The 17,896-nt window shown below is 41.2% G+C and overlaps 2 protein-coding genes across 2 annotated transcripts; one reads left to right on the forward strand and one right to left on the reverse strand.

Annotated features, from left to right (window-relative positions):
* Nucleotides 1-566: 566 nt before the first annotated feature.
* On the forward strand, nt 567-6,569 carry LOC116376985 (ras-like protein family member 12; the record flags this gene model as incomplete). The annotated part of the gene is made up of 2 exons (XM_031838502.1): nt 567-804; nt 3,698-6,569. Coding segments are annotated over 2 exons (572 nt in total), but the record flags the coding sequence as incomplete, so codon positions are not given.
* Nucleotides 6,570-7,678: 1,109 nt separating this feature from the next.
* LOC116376986 (cyclin-dependent kinase 11A-like) lies at nt 7,679-13,522 on the reverse strand. The gene is made up of 6 exons (XM_031838503.1): nt 13,462-13,522; nt 11,912-11,953; nt 11,448-11,831; nt 10,301-10,423; nt 8,538-8,628; nt 7,679-8,449 (listed from the first exon to the last, which is right to left on the reverse strand). The coding sequence occupies exons 2-6, from the start codon at nt 11,949-11,951 to the stop codon at nt 8,092-8,094; spliced, it is 996 nt and encodes a 331-aa protein (XP_031694363.1). The 5' UTR covers nt 11,952-11,953; nt 13,462-13,522; the 3' UTR covers nt 7,679-8,091.
* Between the last annotated feature and the right edge of the window lie 4,374 nt (nt 13,523-17,896).

Here is a 17,896-nt window from a genome sequence, read left to right on the forward strand (position 1 = left end):
AATATAAAATGTGGTTTATCAAACTTCTTTTTATTGAAATGATTATAGCACAATTATTTTAGGAATTATGCTATAATTATGCATGAATCAAAAAAATGAAACAAAACAAAACTCACGTACCCACTGCGACACTCCAAAGTACCCCTTGAGTAACTAGTACCTACATTTGAGAAACACTGATTGAGGCAGCAGAACTAATGGTGAGGTTCAGGACAGGATGGGGGTCTGGGTGGCTGTGGCTCACAGATAGCTTGACCTGCCCGTCCACCATCACTTCCTCCTGACACAGACTTCTCTGCTGATACTACATTCCTGACTTTGTCCTGTTCTCCCGTCATTATTACTACAGCCTCTAGGGGTTGACGTCGTCTTCTTGTATTCGTATCGGTGATCGAGACGATAGCCGCCTTCTGAACCTACAGGTGTAGCAGGCCCTTTCTAACCCATATCTATGAGGCTGATAGCCACTGACAACGCTCATTCAATCGGCTGATATCATTCAGAGTGGGTTCCTTTATGACACAGTTGAAACCTTTGTTATATGAATGACAGAGCAGCCCAGTAAGAGAAGAGGAGTGTGCAGTGTGAGTTCTTGGTTTCTGTGTGTGTACAGGAGGGTCCAGTGAATAGTGAGCGTTATCTGTCGTGGGCCAGCGCCTTCCTCGTCGTCTACAGCATCAACAACATGGAGAGCTTCAAAGGCTGCCAGCTGTACCTGCAGACCCTCGCCCTGCACAACAAAACCTTCAACCCACAAACTCCCATCATCCTACTGGGGAACAAGCTGGACATGGACAGATACAGGCTGGTATCTGTGTGTGTGTGTGTGTGTGTGTGTGTGTGTGTGTGTGTGTGTGTGTCTGTGTCCTGTAAAAATAATATGATAAACATAAGAATTAGAATGTGACAATCCAACCAAAATGTGTGCACTGTGCTGCAGGACACACATTGAACATGTTTTTGGCTGAGGAAAGGCTCGGCCCTAATGTGCAGATTGTTTAGTTCTGAGGGAGGTATGCTGAATGTGCTCTCTGGGAGCTTTCTACTTCATTTTGTCTTTTCAACACTTAACTACTTGTACAGATCCTTTTATCATCAACAATGTGTGCATGGTGGCAACGGAAGTGGCCCCAGCCATCCTGATGAGATAGAACGCTTTAAACGTTGAACTAAAACTGTTAACAGCATCAAAATGTCTACTTTTCAGAATCAACAGAGTCAAGTTCTACAGAACTCTGTCAGAATTACGACCGTTTCAGAGATGCAGGTGTTTCAGTTTAGCGAGTGACCGTGTTAACTAGTGACTTGCAGCTGAATGTGTCGGTGGATGCTCGTAGTAACTTAAGTAAATGGTTGGAGATAATAAACCCGATCAATATGTATTTAAAAATTGATTAAAGGCTTTTACGAGGTCCTCTACATGTTCTCTCAACAGCTGCTGTCACTACGAGCAACCACATTGCATTTGGCTGAGAGCCACCAGTTAACACGGTCACTCATTAAACCAAAACACCGGTGGCTGCTGTGGCTGCCAGCTTTTAAACGTGTTGGCTACCACCGGACTGTTTGTAGCGCCCATTTTAAAACTGAACAAAGTCAAACCTCTGAGTCTGTGTCATGGTTGAAGTTCTGTACATGAACACAGATAACGGACTGAAGCATCTGGGGACTTGTAGTTTGTAATGTCTCGCTGGTGTAGTAACGTTACACGCTCATTTTCTCCACCCAATACATGTATCTGGCAACTAAATATTGGGCCACTTGCCCGTGTACTGTACCCACTCACTAATAGAACACGGATCTGTCAATTTGTTTAGGTTCCATTTGCCATCTTTGCTGGTTAATGTTTTTGCATAGCTTTACAAGGTAAGGTAAACCGTCATACTTCCTTTGCCAAACTGCATGCTCATACTTACATATCATTGTTTACATATGGTCAAAGGGTCTGTAGGTACTTTAAAGGGCAAGCAGTGAACAATGTGGAGAATTCAAACCTTGACAGGAATAGCGCCATGCCCGCTGCTCTGTGAGGTCTGTATACGTTAAGCTCCAAATCAGCTCCTGAGGATCTCTCTTAGATCGACTCTTAGGCTTCTTTCAGACATCTGTAAAGAAAACGAACTGCTGAATTAAACAAACATGAGCTGACTCAGCAGTACAGCTGACTGGCAACAACAGCGTATTCCCTTGCTGCAGAGGTCCAAATGAGTCCGGAATCATGAATGTCACAGAGTTGTCCCTGCACTTAAAGCTCAGTACTCTGGCGTAGGTTTGATACTGAGTTCAATAACAAAAAACAGGACAGATTGTTTTTAACTAAGATGTCTTCATTCCACCAGACAAATTGGAGAAAAAGACTTAATCAGTAATTCAATATTTGAAGTCAGGGTGTGGAGGTCGAGGGATCTGGATAGTGTTCAGTACACTGTGCACACTTTGAACTCACTTGTCTAGTGTGTAATATTCAACAGGGTAGTGTTGTCTCAAATAGCACACTGCTGTTATGTTCTTACCAGAAGCTCTTAGATCAGCTCGTGATCAACCCAGACAAATGAACCCAATAATGCTTTCTGTTTGACTCCAGTATAATGGTACTTAAGAAAAAAAACATGTATTAGTTCAATTTGTATAATTTGTTTCACTGCTGCAGCTTCCTTGGTCGCAACTCTCTTAAAATGTTCAGTCTGAGATGGGTTGGTGGTCCCTTTCTTCTGTGACGTAGCAAAGATGGTAAATGTTGAGGGTGAGAAGTATCCAGCATTCCACAAGCAACTTTCTGACCATCCAGGTACTCATAGTGCACTGCATGTTGCCATACCTGTTAGTGTGAACGCACTTATGCAATCAGCATAGCAAGTTTAAGTACAGAAATACACAAATTGAGACACAGCATCAGACTGATGTTGACTTTCTTGTCTGATGAAATAAGCTAACCGAGTTCACCGCATTAGTTTAGCATGCTAACATCTGCCACAACATTGTCATGATGGCAATGTTATTGTTGTTTTGGTCAGAAAATAAAATGATGAAAAGTCAGAGGATCACCAAAGTTGTTACTATTCATCCTGACAGGAACAAAGTTTATCGCAATCCATCCAATAGTTCCATATTTCAGTCTGAACATTTCTAATTTGATAGGGAACAGATACATTTGATCTCGTCCAGGCAGAAGTCCAGTGAGAGGTTATGTTTGTTCGTGTGTGGGGCAAAAAACAGTTTGCACACTGTTATTGTTTTGGACGGTGTGTTTGGCTAACAGCTAACAGCTAACGGCTAACGGAACTACCAATGCACACACTGCTGTCTCTCGCCGTAGACAGCTTAGTGAGGATACCTTTATGTTTTAGCACGATTGTATGAAGCGTATTATACGACAACTTCAAGCCCATTGCTTGTATAATGTTACTTGTTGTATACCCTTTAATTGTTTTTGACGATGAGTAAAAGGCTTTACAGCACAGACACAGTGGGGGACACCTGGCAGAGACCTGCACTCAACTGAGTACACCTTTCAACCTTTTCCTATTTAACGATACCAATACTGATACATGTCATTTATGAGTATGTGATTTTTCAAAACAATAAGGTCAGTAGGATTCACAGTCTGGGAAACAATTGATACCTAGTGCTTCATCCGTGTAAACTTTCCTCAGTTGTGACACAAGTGATCAGGTTTCAGTAGACTATTCTCTCTCAGGCAGGTGAGTCAGTGTGACGGTGAGCTGCTGGCGTCTCGTTTCGGCTGCTTGTTCTTTGAGGTGTCGGCCTCTCTGGACTTCCTCTCTGTGCAGCACGTCTTCTACGAGGCGGTGAGGAGGGTGAGGCGCGGTGGGAGGCGCGGCTGTCTGGTACCGGCCGTCTACGTCAGCGAGGACAAAGCGCTGCTCGGTGTCCACTCCTTCACCACCCCCTGCTACAAGGAGCTGCCGGCCCCCGCCACCGCCAAGCTGGTCACCGTGAAGACGTCCAGAGCCCAGAGCAAACGGAGGGCCGCCACACTCACCCTGCTGAAAGGTTTCAAGATCTTCTGACACCCCCTGACACCCTCCACTGGGACCACTGACTCTGTGAAAGACCCTGCTGCACAGGGGGTGGACACAATAATATGAACAGCTATACAGTGAGTGTACAGACATGTACTTGAGCCAGCCCTGTGGTTAAAGGACGACCCACTCTACCCACTGAGTCACAGATGATCTGATGATTTGAATAGTTTCATGTCCATCCAAGTCTTGAGAATCATAATATGGTCTTGACAATACACCACATCTCAACACAACTGAACACCTGGGGGCGACTTGCAGTGACACGCTCTTTTCATTTGGACAAAAGAAGACAAAAGAACGGCCACTGTTGTGTTGCACCTGGAAGTAAAAATGATTTGGTTAATGCCATGGACAGAACAGTCCGTTTGAAACAGAGAACAGATCCCCCAAGACTGAGGTGCGACCCGCTGTATATCGTCAGCACCATTTCTGTAGTGTCTTTAAGCTTTTCTCAAGGTCCTCCTTATCATAATGTTGGGATTAACACCGTTTACTGTCGCTGCAATTTTCTTCTATATCAACCGCTGAAAAGGTGTAAAAAATATTTGGTAGCCATCACGAAAATAACATTATGCAAAATAAATTACTTTTGGAACAATATCTTACTTTTTCAGCCCAACATCTTGACTGTCTGACCGTCCACCGCTGGAGACCAATGAACCGGGTTACATATGCAACGTCACTCCAACATGCCGGCTTGCTAGCAAGATATGAAAATAACCTGGTCATATCTGTTTTTTTAAATCAGAGGTGTTTTTTTCTAATATATTTGGGCAATACCAGTGCCAAGACATTCATGTTTCATGCCCTTTTTGAATATAGTGTTTTTTAGATTTGCAGACAAGCCTACAGGGTGTGCATTCACAATGAAGACAGCCTCCCTCCCATCAGCATCTTTGAATCTTCTCCTAATTCTCTCCTCTTGATGGGGTGAGGTGTCTGATTGGTCAATAATCAGACACATAAGCTCTCTGATTGGTATTGTGTGTCAGAACAGCTGTTAGATGAAAGGTTTGCTGTGTGAAATTTCTGCTTGTCTACTTTTATCTTCCTTTCTTCTGCTACAGCTCGCTCGGTACGGAGATGATCTCATTTCCTGCAACAACAATCTTAGCTACAAAGTAAACTATTGTCACTATATACTCTTATGCATGAATACACTTTTCTGATTGCAGTAAATTGTCTTTGATGAAAAACAATATTAAAATAGATTATGAAATGATTATGTAGACAACAATTTCCCTCATTAATCCAGAGGGTTATGATTAAAAAAAAGGGACTAGACTAAAGGGAGCTGACGGAGGGAAAACCCCAGAAGAAGACTGGCAGAGACTGGTGAGAGTGGACATGAGGCACACCATCTGAAGGTGACAGAGGGTCACTGCTCTCTGATTCTCCTTCTTTTCACTGTCCTAGCTTTGTATCAACACAGCTTTTCAAGTAATGTAGAATCAGATATGCGATAGATTAAAATCCTTAAATACATTAACAGATCAACATGCGGTATTTGGAAAGAGGCTTTCCAAGTCAGTCTCAACAGAGCTGAGGGAGCTACACATTCAATGAGTCGTCAGAAACAGCACTTTCATCCAATTATTTAGTGATTTAATATTGATGTTTGCAGATGCAAACTCTTTCTCGATCAATATAGTGCACACTGAGAAATGTCTGCCCCTTCTTAGTCGATTAATCGCCTAATCAGTCCTTCTGATCTCCGTTGTTTTATCAATTAGTCAAACTTTTTTTTTTTTGCTGAATGAAGTTCCAAGACACTTATGAGCACATCTCTGGGGCTTTGTGTGATTCTTTGTGGCTGAAAACTGTCGATGAAATCCTGTGAGTGTCAGTGGACAGAGAAGTGCTTTAGTCGAGGACATCTCTAGAATTATTCTTTGAACATTTTGGGATACACGCTTTTTCACTGTCTTTCTGAGTTAGATGAGAAAATCAATATCTCTATCATTTCTATGTTAGGTAGTGTTAGACATGTTGGAGTGTTTTGCGAAATTGTGAATGCCCTCTACACGGAATGCCCTGGTTATTAGGTGTTAACAAAGAGAGGCATAGGACTCTGTGTCTCTTGTAAGATGTCACCTGCTGCACATGCAGTTACGACACACACACACACACACACACACACACACGTTAGCGGGGCTTGTAGGGGACAGAACAGGGTGATGTAATGTTTTCACACCCTTACAACATAGTTTCACACAGGATGCAACACATTAACCCTTTAGCTTGTTAACCATATATATGAGAATGTTATTATCAACCAGTGAGCAAGGGGTGTCATACTTCATGACTAAATTTAAGGGGGGTTACCATGTCCATGGCATGACCCACAGAGGCACCAAGAAAGGGGGGGGTTACTTTCCCCCGGTGTTGTGAGCGTATAAATATTCTCGGTTTTAAAGGATCGAGGCAGTAGTTGGGGTTAAACTTTAAATTCTTACAAATCTCCAGACATTTGAAAACAGCATGCTCACTGAGTACAGGGTTTTTTAAATTCTTTTTTGATTTTTATATTTTTACGTTAATCGATTTTTCTCTTTGAATTGAAGACTGGTGAATAAATGAATACTTTATGCGCACACACCTAGACATACTAACATCCGTTTCTATAGTTAAGAGAGGCTCGGGGAAGTCCCGCTTCAAACCGGTCCCAAAGAACGCCCGTGAGTTTGACAGAGCTTTATATCTGTTGGGCTCTGAGCAGGGAAATACTAATTTTAAAGACTTTGAAAAACCGACGGCTATCCGAGCGACAGATTATACTATTGAGTACATCGATGTTTGGCGATTCTGAAAAGAAAGCAAACGATGATGTATTACTATTTGGTGCAATTGGCTACCGGCATAAGTTTCTCTTAAGCGGAGGCAATCGAGGCAAATTAGGGAGAAGTGCGCGGTAGCCACTCTCCCTCAGGTCAGGTGAGCGAGTCACAGAGAGAGAGAACTGAAGTCTGCCTCTCTCCCCCTTCACGCAGTCTGTTGCTGCAACAGGGGCGCTCACAGGGGGCGACCGGACATCGGGGATCCGTGGTCACCCCGGCGGCAGCTCGGGTCTGCCCGTCGCCAGCGAGGTCCTCTCAGTTCGCGCACACACTGCTGAGGGATCCTCGTTTCACTTTTGTTCGTTTCAAACAAAAGGCCTACTAATTTGTTTATTACTTTTTAATTTTTGATAAATTAAAAATGTTTTTGATAAAAAATAATTTTTAATAAATTAAATTTTTTTGATATAAATTAAATTAAGAAAGCGTGCGGGGGCACCGCGCGCTACAGTAGAGTTAGCGCAGCTTAGCATAAAGACTGAAGACCTAAAGCTTCCAAATGAACACAAAGTATCTCATTTGTTTCAAATGTTAGCACAGCTTCTACTTGGCTGGCTGTCTCACACAGCAGCAGTAGCTAACAACAAAACAGCATAAAGGTAAGGTATAAAATATGTCTCACGCTCATCATATACACACGGTATGACCTCAAACCCCCCCCACCACCCCCATGTCCGCTACCGCTTCAGGTAGAATCTAATTCGGTGGGAAACACTGGAATACCATGAATAGAAAATTACTTTTATTATTTAAAATTGCTCATTTTTTGGAAACAAAAGGTTGCATGTAAATACACCGTTTAACATGTAGTATTTTAGTTTTAGCCAAAGGCATAAACAACCTTCCTCATGTGACAAAACTCTGTTACTCATACGGTATGTCCCTTTAACGTTGTGCCTACATTTAAACTGATGGAATGTTTTGGATCTTTTTCGACCTTCCCATTGAATGTGGACATAACCTTTTCAGGGATTAATTAATCTGTTGGACTGTCGGGCTGCTGTGAATGTGGAGAGTCAGCAGGTTTTACAGATTTAATGCTTTGTAACTTCATATTAGCAGTCCATCAAAGTTGTACACACTGTTAGCATCACGAGGTGGAGCAGTGGGTGGGGAACAGCTATATGAGATGGAAGCTGCTAACTGCTGCCTCTAGAGGAGCATGCTGTGTTACAGGCTGACATTATTCACACCTGCTGTTAGACTCTTCACTCCATCGTCTTCACTGCCTCATCAGCAGACAGCTCCTCCTGTTTCTCCTCCTGATCCTCCTCCCGTTTCTCCTCCTGATCCTCCTCCTGTTTCTCCTCCTGATCCTCCTCCTGTTTCTCCTCCTCTGCTGGGGGATCAGAGTACAGGCAGGACGTGTTGCCGTCCTTCCATGTGACCACGATGTTTCCTGCTTTGAGCTCGCTCACATCCCCGTTGTTTCCCGTCATCGGCCTTTCAAGTGACGGTGATGCTTTGCTGCTGCTGTCATCTCTGAGCGGTAAAATGAGCCGCAGCTCCTCACTTTTCTGAGCCACATCAGCAGCTGCCTTGTACTTTGCAATCTTCTTTCTGCTCCTGAGGGAAAAGACAGAAACTATGTCAACCAACAGTCTATAAAATATCAATATTAAACAAGTGTTGCTATGAAAATGTCATTGCATACTTGCTGGCCATGGCTCCCATTCCCAGCAGCAGAAAACCAACAAGAAGGCAGACGAAGGCCAGTCCCAGCAGCACAAAGGTCCATATGGTTGCTGTAACAGGAAGAAGACTGCTAAACATACAGCTCATATAATATTAGTTTAGCACTTAACAATTAATGTTAGAAAACAACAGCAAGAGGCTGCCAGAGGCAATTACTGAATGTATCCTGGTTATGTGGTGCTCATCTTGTCCTTGTCTCAGAAACGTGCTACATGGAGCTCTGTGATAGAAGCCAGGATGACACCAGGTCAAACTCTACACTGAACAATATGTACAAAATCAGATATTCCCAATGTTAACATAGATGAGATGGACATTATGTAATTCAAAGAATTTCTAACAAGATAATTTAACTTTTTTGTCAAAAAAATGTACTGGGCACAAATTATTGTTAAAGGAGATTAATTCCATATGTCTTCATAGGTATGTATGTTAGGGTCGCTCCCTCTCTATGCTCTGGCCTTGTATGATTGCCTTTTCAGGTAAACTGCGGATGTGGAGACTCTCCGCTGATTAATCCAGGTGCTCCTCCAGCCAAGGACCTGATTGGTCCCACACCCAGTCAGTTGTGCCAATCAAGAGAAGGAAGGCTTTGAGGAAGAGCATAAAGACTGGACCCAGACTGGCCTCGAGTTAATCGAGCACGCCACAAAACCCTTCCAGACTAACGTGGAGTTGTCCTGATGTTATTTTGTAGGAGGTACGAGTGAGATTCTTTAGTTGCAGGTATACGACACACTGTTGTCCCACAGACACTTTAAAACACTAGGAACAGCTTGTGCTGTTTTTTTTTTTTAAAGTCTTTACTTCCATTAGTTTTGGTTTTAGATAAGTTGAAGACCAACTTTTTTAGAATCTCTTTTGGTTTTATTAGTTTCTTTGATTTGGAAACGGCTCTCTTAGCCCTGTTGCTCCTTTTGTTACCTTTGTTTTCTCATGTTCAACAAAAGAGCTCCTAATTTAAAATAAATAACATTGTAACCTGTTACTTCCTTTTTCCAGAATGAGCCGGGCTGTAACAAGGTAGAAAATGATTTTATTTGTTTATGAAACTGACAAAACATAAAAATAACCTTTATTTAAATCACAGCATCCCAAAATGTTAATTGGCTGTTGAAGTGTTTTTGAAGAATATAGATATTCTTCTCTTTCTAGTGAAAATTAAATGGTGGTGACGTAGCGCTGTTTGTTTCTGTCTGATCTGATGTGTGGAGAAACACCCAGATGTTCGCTTAGGGAAGTGTCTGTCTGCTGCTCTTCAACGGAGATGTGGACGTTAACCAGACAAGCATTTGATAAATCAATCAGTTGGTCTTCATCCTTTATCTTTTCTCTTGTATAGTGAAAATATATATTTAAAAAAATGTTTCTGATGAAGCTTAAGTCTTACATTTGAGTTTTTAATAAAGTGTGGAATGGGCACATTGTTGCTCCTTGTAGCCATTAGTTGAAAATAATATCCACCCCAACTGCAGTTCTTCCCAACCAAATACCTCAAGGGGCAGTAATGAGCCAATCACAGCTCGACGCACCACAGTGAGACAAAAAGACACCACATCAGACAGATTGATGTAATCAGCTGCACTTTTAAGGACTTATTACCTCCACCAAGGAGCTCATGTTTTCTGTTTGCTTTGTTGTTCTGTTTCTCAGCAAAATAAAGGAAAAAAAACTGGCCCGATTTTGATGGAACTTTGTGGACGGAGCAGCAGCAGCACTTACGGTCCTCAGTGCGATAGTACCAGCGCAGGTATTCTCTCTGTTCATCCGTCATGGCCGCCGCATCACCTGTCTGCTCCTTTGCAGCCTCAAACTCTTCAAGATCATCAGATGCCCTCCTGGATCCTGGATGCATAGATCACAAGCCGTATGACAAATATTATACTAAAGCTAACTTTTATTATCATCAGTCTTATGCTAAGTGATGTCTCCGAAACATTTGGTTCAACCAAGACTGATTATTTGCATAATGTCAAACACATGTACTGTAAATGCAACAGTCTCTGTCAAAACAGCTTCAGTTTCATATTCTGTAAACAATTTCTTTCAATCTCATACTACAGTTAGTGAATTAGAACCTTTTACCAGTTCTTCTGGCTTTTGAAGCTTAAGTCAGTAAAACCAAATCACCCAATCATTTTCATCATTCCATACCATTCTTTAAGAATTGACGCTGTTTTCAAATCATCAATGTCAGGCCACTGAGACGGCTACAAGTTTGCCCCTTTAAGCAAGCCAGTTAAGGCTGCATTCATTCCTACTGTTGGCCACCCGGGGGAAGAAGATCTAGCTGTAAACACACTACCTCTCACTCACTGCTTAGCATTGATTCCAGCTGTTATCAAATGCTTTACAAAGACAATGTTCAATACTGTTTGCTGCTCAGCAGCAAACAGCAGACAGACAGTTAGATACTAGCTGGTGAACATAGTGGAGCATTTAGCTGCTAAAGAGACAGATGTTTCCTCAGAAGTTGGTGGAGACCAAAACCAGAGCTAAAAGAGAGAGAACATTGGACCTGCATTGATCAGGTGGACACAAACACAAAGACATTGATCTGTAATGTAAATGTGTAAATAAGCAGCTGTTTGCTTACAAGTTCAACATATCAACTTAAAAGGTTGACAACATATTAACTTATGTCGTCGTTGTGTTCCCTACGTGTTTCTGCTGCAAACAAGTGGACAAAAGAAATCAGTTATTGCAGGTTTAAGTAAAATGCTTCTCCCACCGTCGTCTGAATGCATGTGAATGTACAGATCTCTAACTCACGTCAGTCTAGAAACCTTTCATACAAATATGGAATATAAAAATCAGAAGTGCCTGCCAGACACAGACGTCTCTGTTCCTTTACTCCTCACTGACTTACTGTGCTTTTCCTGGCAGATGTCCCCTTCATCCAGAGATTTCCACTTTGAGAGTTTGCTGTCATGGGTGAGAACCAGATGCCAGCCATCTATTGACAGCAGCATAGAGGTGTTCCTGTTGATCAGTCTGCCCCTGTCACAGTCCCACAACAACCCCGTCACATCTACCTCTGACCCCCGGCAGGACCGAGCCTGAACAGGCTCTTTCTGCAGGGCTGACAAACATCTGGATGATTCAACACACATCAGCATGTCCTGATCAATCCAGATCCACTGCTGAGACTCTGAGTCCAGGTTGCAGTTCTTCAGCAGGACTTCACCTGTAGCTGCAGATTCCTCCAGACACAGGCTGCTCTGGGTGTTGTGGATCATGAATGCCCTCGCCCCTGCAGATGTTGAGAGAGTGACAGGTTTAGATTCATTGTTGTTAGTGTATAAATCAGTTCTGAATGATGCACAGACTTACCTAACAGGAGAGGAAACAATAAGATCCAGGCACCAACCATATCTGAAGAGGATAAAGCATTGTTTTTAAAAATCACTGAAATGTCAAGCTTTCCATTCAAAGCTACCTGAGGAACGGGGCTCATTTCTACGAGGTGACATGATGGCAGTGAATCGTTTTCGTATTTAGTTTCAAAACAGACTCAAGTATTGTGCAATGAGATTCTGGATTGGCTGAATTTGAATGTGAATTATTACGACTCTATTGTTGGAGATCTCTAAATAATGCATGGTGATCTGTTGCACAGCGTTTACTTTGCTATGGGCTGACAATCACCGGCTGCGTAATGCTACAATGACCACAGAGCAGTTTCATATCATAATACATCCGCTACCATGCAAGAGCATTGAAGGCCCAAGGTTGGGAGAGTTACTTTAATTAATTACCTGTTAAAAAATGTATTCAGTAAACTTATCCAAGTATCTCTATATAAAAGTAATATAATCTGATTACTTTCCATTACATATAGAATACTAAATATTCAAATAAATAGAAAAGGAAATGGTTTTGTATGTGTGGGACGGCAGGTAATAGGAGGTCTAGCATTAGGACCCAGGCAGAGGGTCAGAGTCTATAGAGCGGGGTGGGAAGCTCACGCCTGAGAGAGCAGCTGCCAGCCTCTGGTGACTGATTTAGGCTCTTTTTAATAAATATCTTTAAACGCATGATTTCACTAGTGAAAGTGTAGGACCATGATATGTTCATTTTAGTAGTATTAAATTAAAGCTTTGTGAGATAATTGTTAAAAATGTGTTATTTGTTAGATTCTTCATGTTTGATGAGGGACTAAAACTGGAGTGCTTGCTTTGGACCAGTTTACGCAGAACAGAGAGGTTTTTAGTCCCCTTAAAACAATATCAACATGGTTCTTTATAAATAGATTCCAGTCAGATGCATGTCTTCAACTGGGGGAGGGGACTGTGTTCCAGTCTGGCAAGGTAGATTATTTACTTCTACATTGCCCCATAAAACATTATTTTGTAAAGTTTCTTTTTGTGTATGAATGTTTTAGTTTTTAAACACATTCTAGAGTCAAACACTGTTTTCCCAGACTTATTAGATTATAGTGTGCCTTTTAACTAATCAATTGAATGGACCATTTTTACCAAATGTAGGTGTAATCTGAGTGTCTTTTTTTCTGCATCTGTAACGGAATACGGGAACTTGTTTTTGTACCTAATTGCGCAATGCTTTCCCATGTAATCCATTACTCCCCAAGCCTGATCTCACCACATCACACCAGAACATACCATAGACATACACTGCACACCGTGAGAGGGAAACAATAAGAAACAACAAATGAAACATTATTTATCTGCTGTGAAATCACATAGGTTAACATGCTGTGACTGAAACCTCAACATCTCCTGTAACAGTGCAGCTTCACAAACAGTAAAACACCACATACAGAGTCAATCATCGAACCCATTGCTGTGCTGTTTGTATATGAATGTGTTATGTTCTACAATGAATTCAGAACTACATAGTTAGTCATTTGAATGTGTACTCACTTCTCTGATGTTCTGTCTGGAGCTGAGATGAGAAGAAGAGAACCTCTGACGGCCTAAAAAAAGGCTTTCCAAAGTTCATGGGGAGGAGCCTGAAACACTGAATGTGACAAACTGCCATCATAAACACGGAGATTATACTGGACATAAAATGTAGTTATTTATTTATGAGGAACGTGTCTGACAGGAAGCAAAGCTGTGAAGTGGTCTCAGGTAGAACTTAGGCCTTTCTGTCCTGTGAGTTGATCAGACTTTTATGTATTTGTACCACCTTCACGTGATATCAAAGAGACACTAACTTTCACAAAGGAACTGTGCAGCATTTCAAACAAAGTTCAGACTGTTCAGTTCCAGGTCTTTGACCCTGCTACTTGGTTACTGTTTAGACAGCTTTGCAGTAACCTTGACCTCTGTGTCACTGAAGGAATGGAGAGGACGTGTTTCTGTCTGAAGTTTGAGTCTGTTGGATCTGGTACGTTCACTCATGTACTGTATGAAAGGGTTCAATTACAAGTACTTCTCATGCCACTTTCTACTTCAACTCCACCACATTTATCTGACAACTTTTAATAATAACTTATGTATATAGCACCTTTAGTAACAGGTTACTTCTAAATTCATATTTTCACACACAAATAAAGTATAATTTAACAATGTCAGATTAGGGATGCTAACTCATGTCATGGGTCTACTTGTGTTGTTGCAAATGTATTGTGATGCTTGTGAGTTTGTTCTTCGATAGCTGATGCTGCTTAAACAGTTAAGACTTCCTGTGTTCATGTCACATTGAATGAAGATGTGCAAATCTGTTCACTTAAACGTCAGCTTTGTCCATTATCCAATTTGAATAAAGAAAATTGAGTAAAGGAAGTGAAGAGCCTGAAACAAAGACGGCTTGCCTTCAAAGTAAAAGCTGTGACGTATTGGCTTGTTTGCTAATTAAATAAATAAACAAATAATGAACAGAATTTACAACTGTTATAAAGTCATATTTCTGCCACTCTCCCACAACTGATCGTGAATAAATTCGCTAATGGGCGCAAACACTGGAATAATTAATGATACATTATATTATGAATTTATTTAGTTAAGGCTTCTTAAGCGGTGAGGGTGAATGATACAGGCTCTTGTGTTGGGACATGTGATGAGTCTGACTGAAGTTGATTTACCTTGAACTTTGGCTTTATTGCTTGCTCTGCTGTCATAACAGTAATGCCTAAACTATGCGATGTGAAATCCTTCAACTTTATTAAATGTTCACACTTTTAAATATTCTACACGAAATCAAATAAATGGATCAAATGCTTTAGGTGGATTATCCTCCGGCCTGTATAGAACAGAATGAATCCAGTGCTACGTATAAATGACGTATAAATGCTTACCACCGCATAAGAAACATAGAGATATACTTAACCCTTTAATAGCCTTTAGTCAGTCTTCTACAATGTGCTCATAGGTAATCTTTTCACAACACAAGTTTGAGTTTGCTCATTAATAATAGTAAAAACACATACAAAATATTTTCTTTTATTAAATTACAGACTTTTTATACCTGTACCTGCTGCCCATTAGCATTATGCTAACATGGACCAACCAATCAGATCCTTCCCTTCGCTAAAACAGTATTTCAAACTCATTCATCATTTATTAAGAAGTACTAATCGTTATTATTGCTGCTTCCTTGTTAAATGACATTTAACTGATTCAGTGTCACATCAGCTGGTTCTATGACCTCAGTATTTCTCCCGAAATTCACGAGTCAAAGTTTGTGAAGTTCCATTTTATGTAGTCATTTAAAATGATCAATACACTGTAGTTAATAAACAGATCAGAGTCCGGTTCTGTGTTTCCTTAAACAACTCTTAATGAACAATGAATTGCTCCTGAACAAACTCACATTTTCATATCATGAATTTGTGGTGGATTCAGGTCTTTTAAGAAGAGGTACCTATACCACACTGTAAAAAAAAACTGGTACACGTAAAAGTCCTGCTTTGGAAATGTAAACAACAACCCCCCCCCCCCGCCAAATAAATAATCTCTGACTGCTCAAGGCCTCCCACAGTCTCAATGACCTCTGACAGGCCGGCCGAAGCAACAGTCCAGTCCTTGATAATTGGAGTGCTGCACTTTGGGCACACAGTGCTTCCTTTGGTCCGGTCCAGTGGTTCTGGAGAAAGCTGCCAGCATTCAGACCTGCCAACCTGTAACTAACACGTTTTTTCCCAGCTTGCATGCATTTTGACATCAAAGTGTGCTGGTATGACTTGTTTGAATGCAGGAATTTGACTGTACTTTTATTTGCAACAGAGTATTTTTACACTCATTCTGTGTTGATATTGATGGTCCTTGTAGACAACAGTGGTAGAGTTCCCGGAGAGTTCCCGAGCACCAGAGTCCCTTTAGAAAAGGCAGCAAAGCCAGTTGTGGGTCTGTCTGCTGTGGGCTTTTTGCTGCTGGAGGACCCGCTGGAGTCTGAACTGAAGGAGTTCTGGTGAAGTTGCATGATTTCATCTGATTTTGTGAAGAATCCGACCAGATGGCAGCAATGACAGGCGTGAAGAATAACTACAGAAATAGCCAATTTTCTAACTGATGGTTTCGTTTACTTATGAAGTAATATAGAGGCGGCAGTATTAAATTGAGACCAGTTAAAAGTAACTTGAAATAAAAGATCCTACAGCTTCTTCCACCACTATGCTCTTGTAAACAATTTAACCATAAACACATTGGTTGTTTAGATATGAATGGTGAAGATATGGCCAAGAAGTCACTCTCAAAGCATGGTAAACGTGACAGGGTCGACATCGCCGCAGACCCCTAAAGCCCTGGGAGCCCCATCCCTCCATGCAGAGAGACCCGGGAAGCAGCGAGGTCTGGGTAAAGGGTGACGGCCACAGATGGTGGTTGCCATCTGTGGCCGCACTGCTAGAGGCTGCCAAATCCTACGCAGTGCACCTTTAAAGTACCAAAAGTAAGCATATTCAATTTTCAGAGAGTTAAATTATATCATTGGATCATATTTCTTAATGCATTAATGTGTTCATCACTTTAAAGTTTCAGCTCTTAAAGGTGGAGCTAACTACTTTATATACTTAATGATTATATACTACTTAACAATACATGGTTGTTTATCAGTGTATTTATATTTTGTATTACAAATGTAAGTCAGCAAATTAGCTAGTAACTAATATTGTCGTCTGAATGTAGTGAAGTAAAAACTATTTCCCTCTGAGATGCAGTTTAGTAGAAGTATAAAGTTACATAACACATCTCATGTCCTGTTTTATTTTGGCATTTACCTGTTCCTGTCCTTTTCAGAGTCCCACCTTGATTGGCTTCACCTGCTCCAGATTACCCTTCACTCCTTGTGTATTTATTCTGTGCGCTCCCCTTTGTTCCAGTTTGTCTTTCCCCTCCTAGTTAGCGCTCCAGCATGTCTGTTCTCTGTCCCAGTGTTAGTCTCTCATGTTTGTCCTGTTTTGGGTTTTTTCAACTTTGCCTCAGCCGAGTGATTTTGGACTTTTGCCTATCCAGACTGATCACATGTGTAACGAACCTTACTTAGGTGAAGTGTTTTCATTAACTACTGACCTGCCTCCTCCTCAGTCTGTTTTTGTGTCCTTTACGTGTTGGTTCAGTACTAATACTCAAGTGAATCACAAGCCCCAAAGTGCTTGTGTGGCCTAAATGCAAAGTTTCATTCCACTGCTGCTGAAACACAAAGTCGTTTACAAGAGTACACACTTATCCATAGATCCAGCCTCTTAATTTCACCCTCAGAGTGACAAGATTGATGCATATATCTTAGAATTATACATTTTCTCCCATGTATAGAGCATGTGGAGCATGTTAATATCCACCCACCACAGCCTCACAAAATGCTGAAACTGATGAATGATGTATAAATTACGTACAGTAATTCATTGTGCTGACCGCAATGATTCACGTCTCCAAAGTGGTACTCAAATTTGTCCAGAGTTGGAAGGTCTGATGCAGCCACACTGTTCTGAACAGGCAGGTTTTAAATGGGCACTGCACTAGTAGTGAAGATGATCAATAGTTTGTTTAAAATAAGTGATGGCCAACAGTAAAATCCTCCTTATCCTCCTGATCGTGTGATCAACGGTACCTTTTTTCAGTACAAACATGTAATTTTAGTTGTAAAAAATAAGTTCAAATTTCTCAATTTTAACATTGTTAGTTATTTCGAACATGTTAGTGATTTAGAACATTTACAGACCATGTAAAACATCCGGGTCCGTCACATGACGCCATGGAGCCTTACAATGGGAAAGAGATGTCTGTAAATCAGCCGTTCATTTTTGTTCTTTTTAGGTAGAAGACCTTCCCAGTACGAAACATGAATGGCCCTTATTTAAAGGAGCTGTATTTAACATTCTGAACATTAATATAGCAGCAAACAACTATTTGAGAA

The sequence above is a fragment of the Anarrhichthys ocellatus genome, unplaced genomic scaffold (genome assembly GCF_004355925.1).
Source record: "Anarrhichthys ocellatus isolate YVR2014 unplaced genomic scaffold, GSC_Weel_1.0 scaffold768, whole genome shotgun sequence".
Classification (NCBI taxonomy): domain Eukaryota; kingdom Metazoa; phylum Chordata; class Actinopteri; order Perciformes; family Anarhichadidae; genus Anarrhichthys; species Anarrhichthys ocellatus.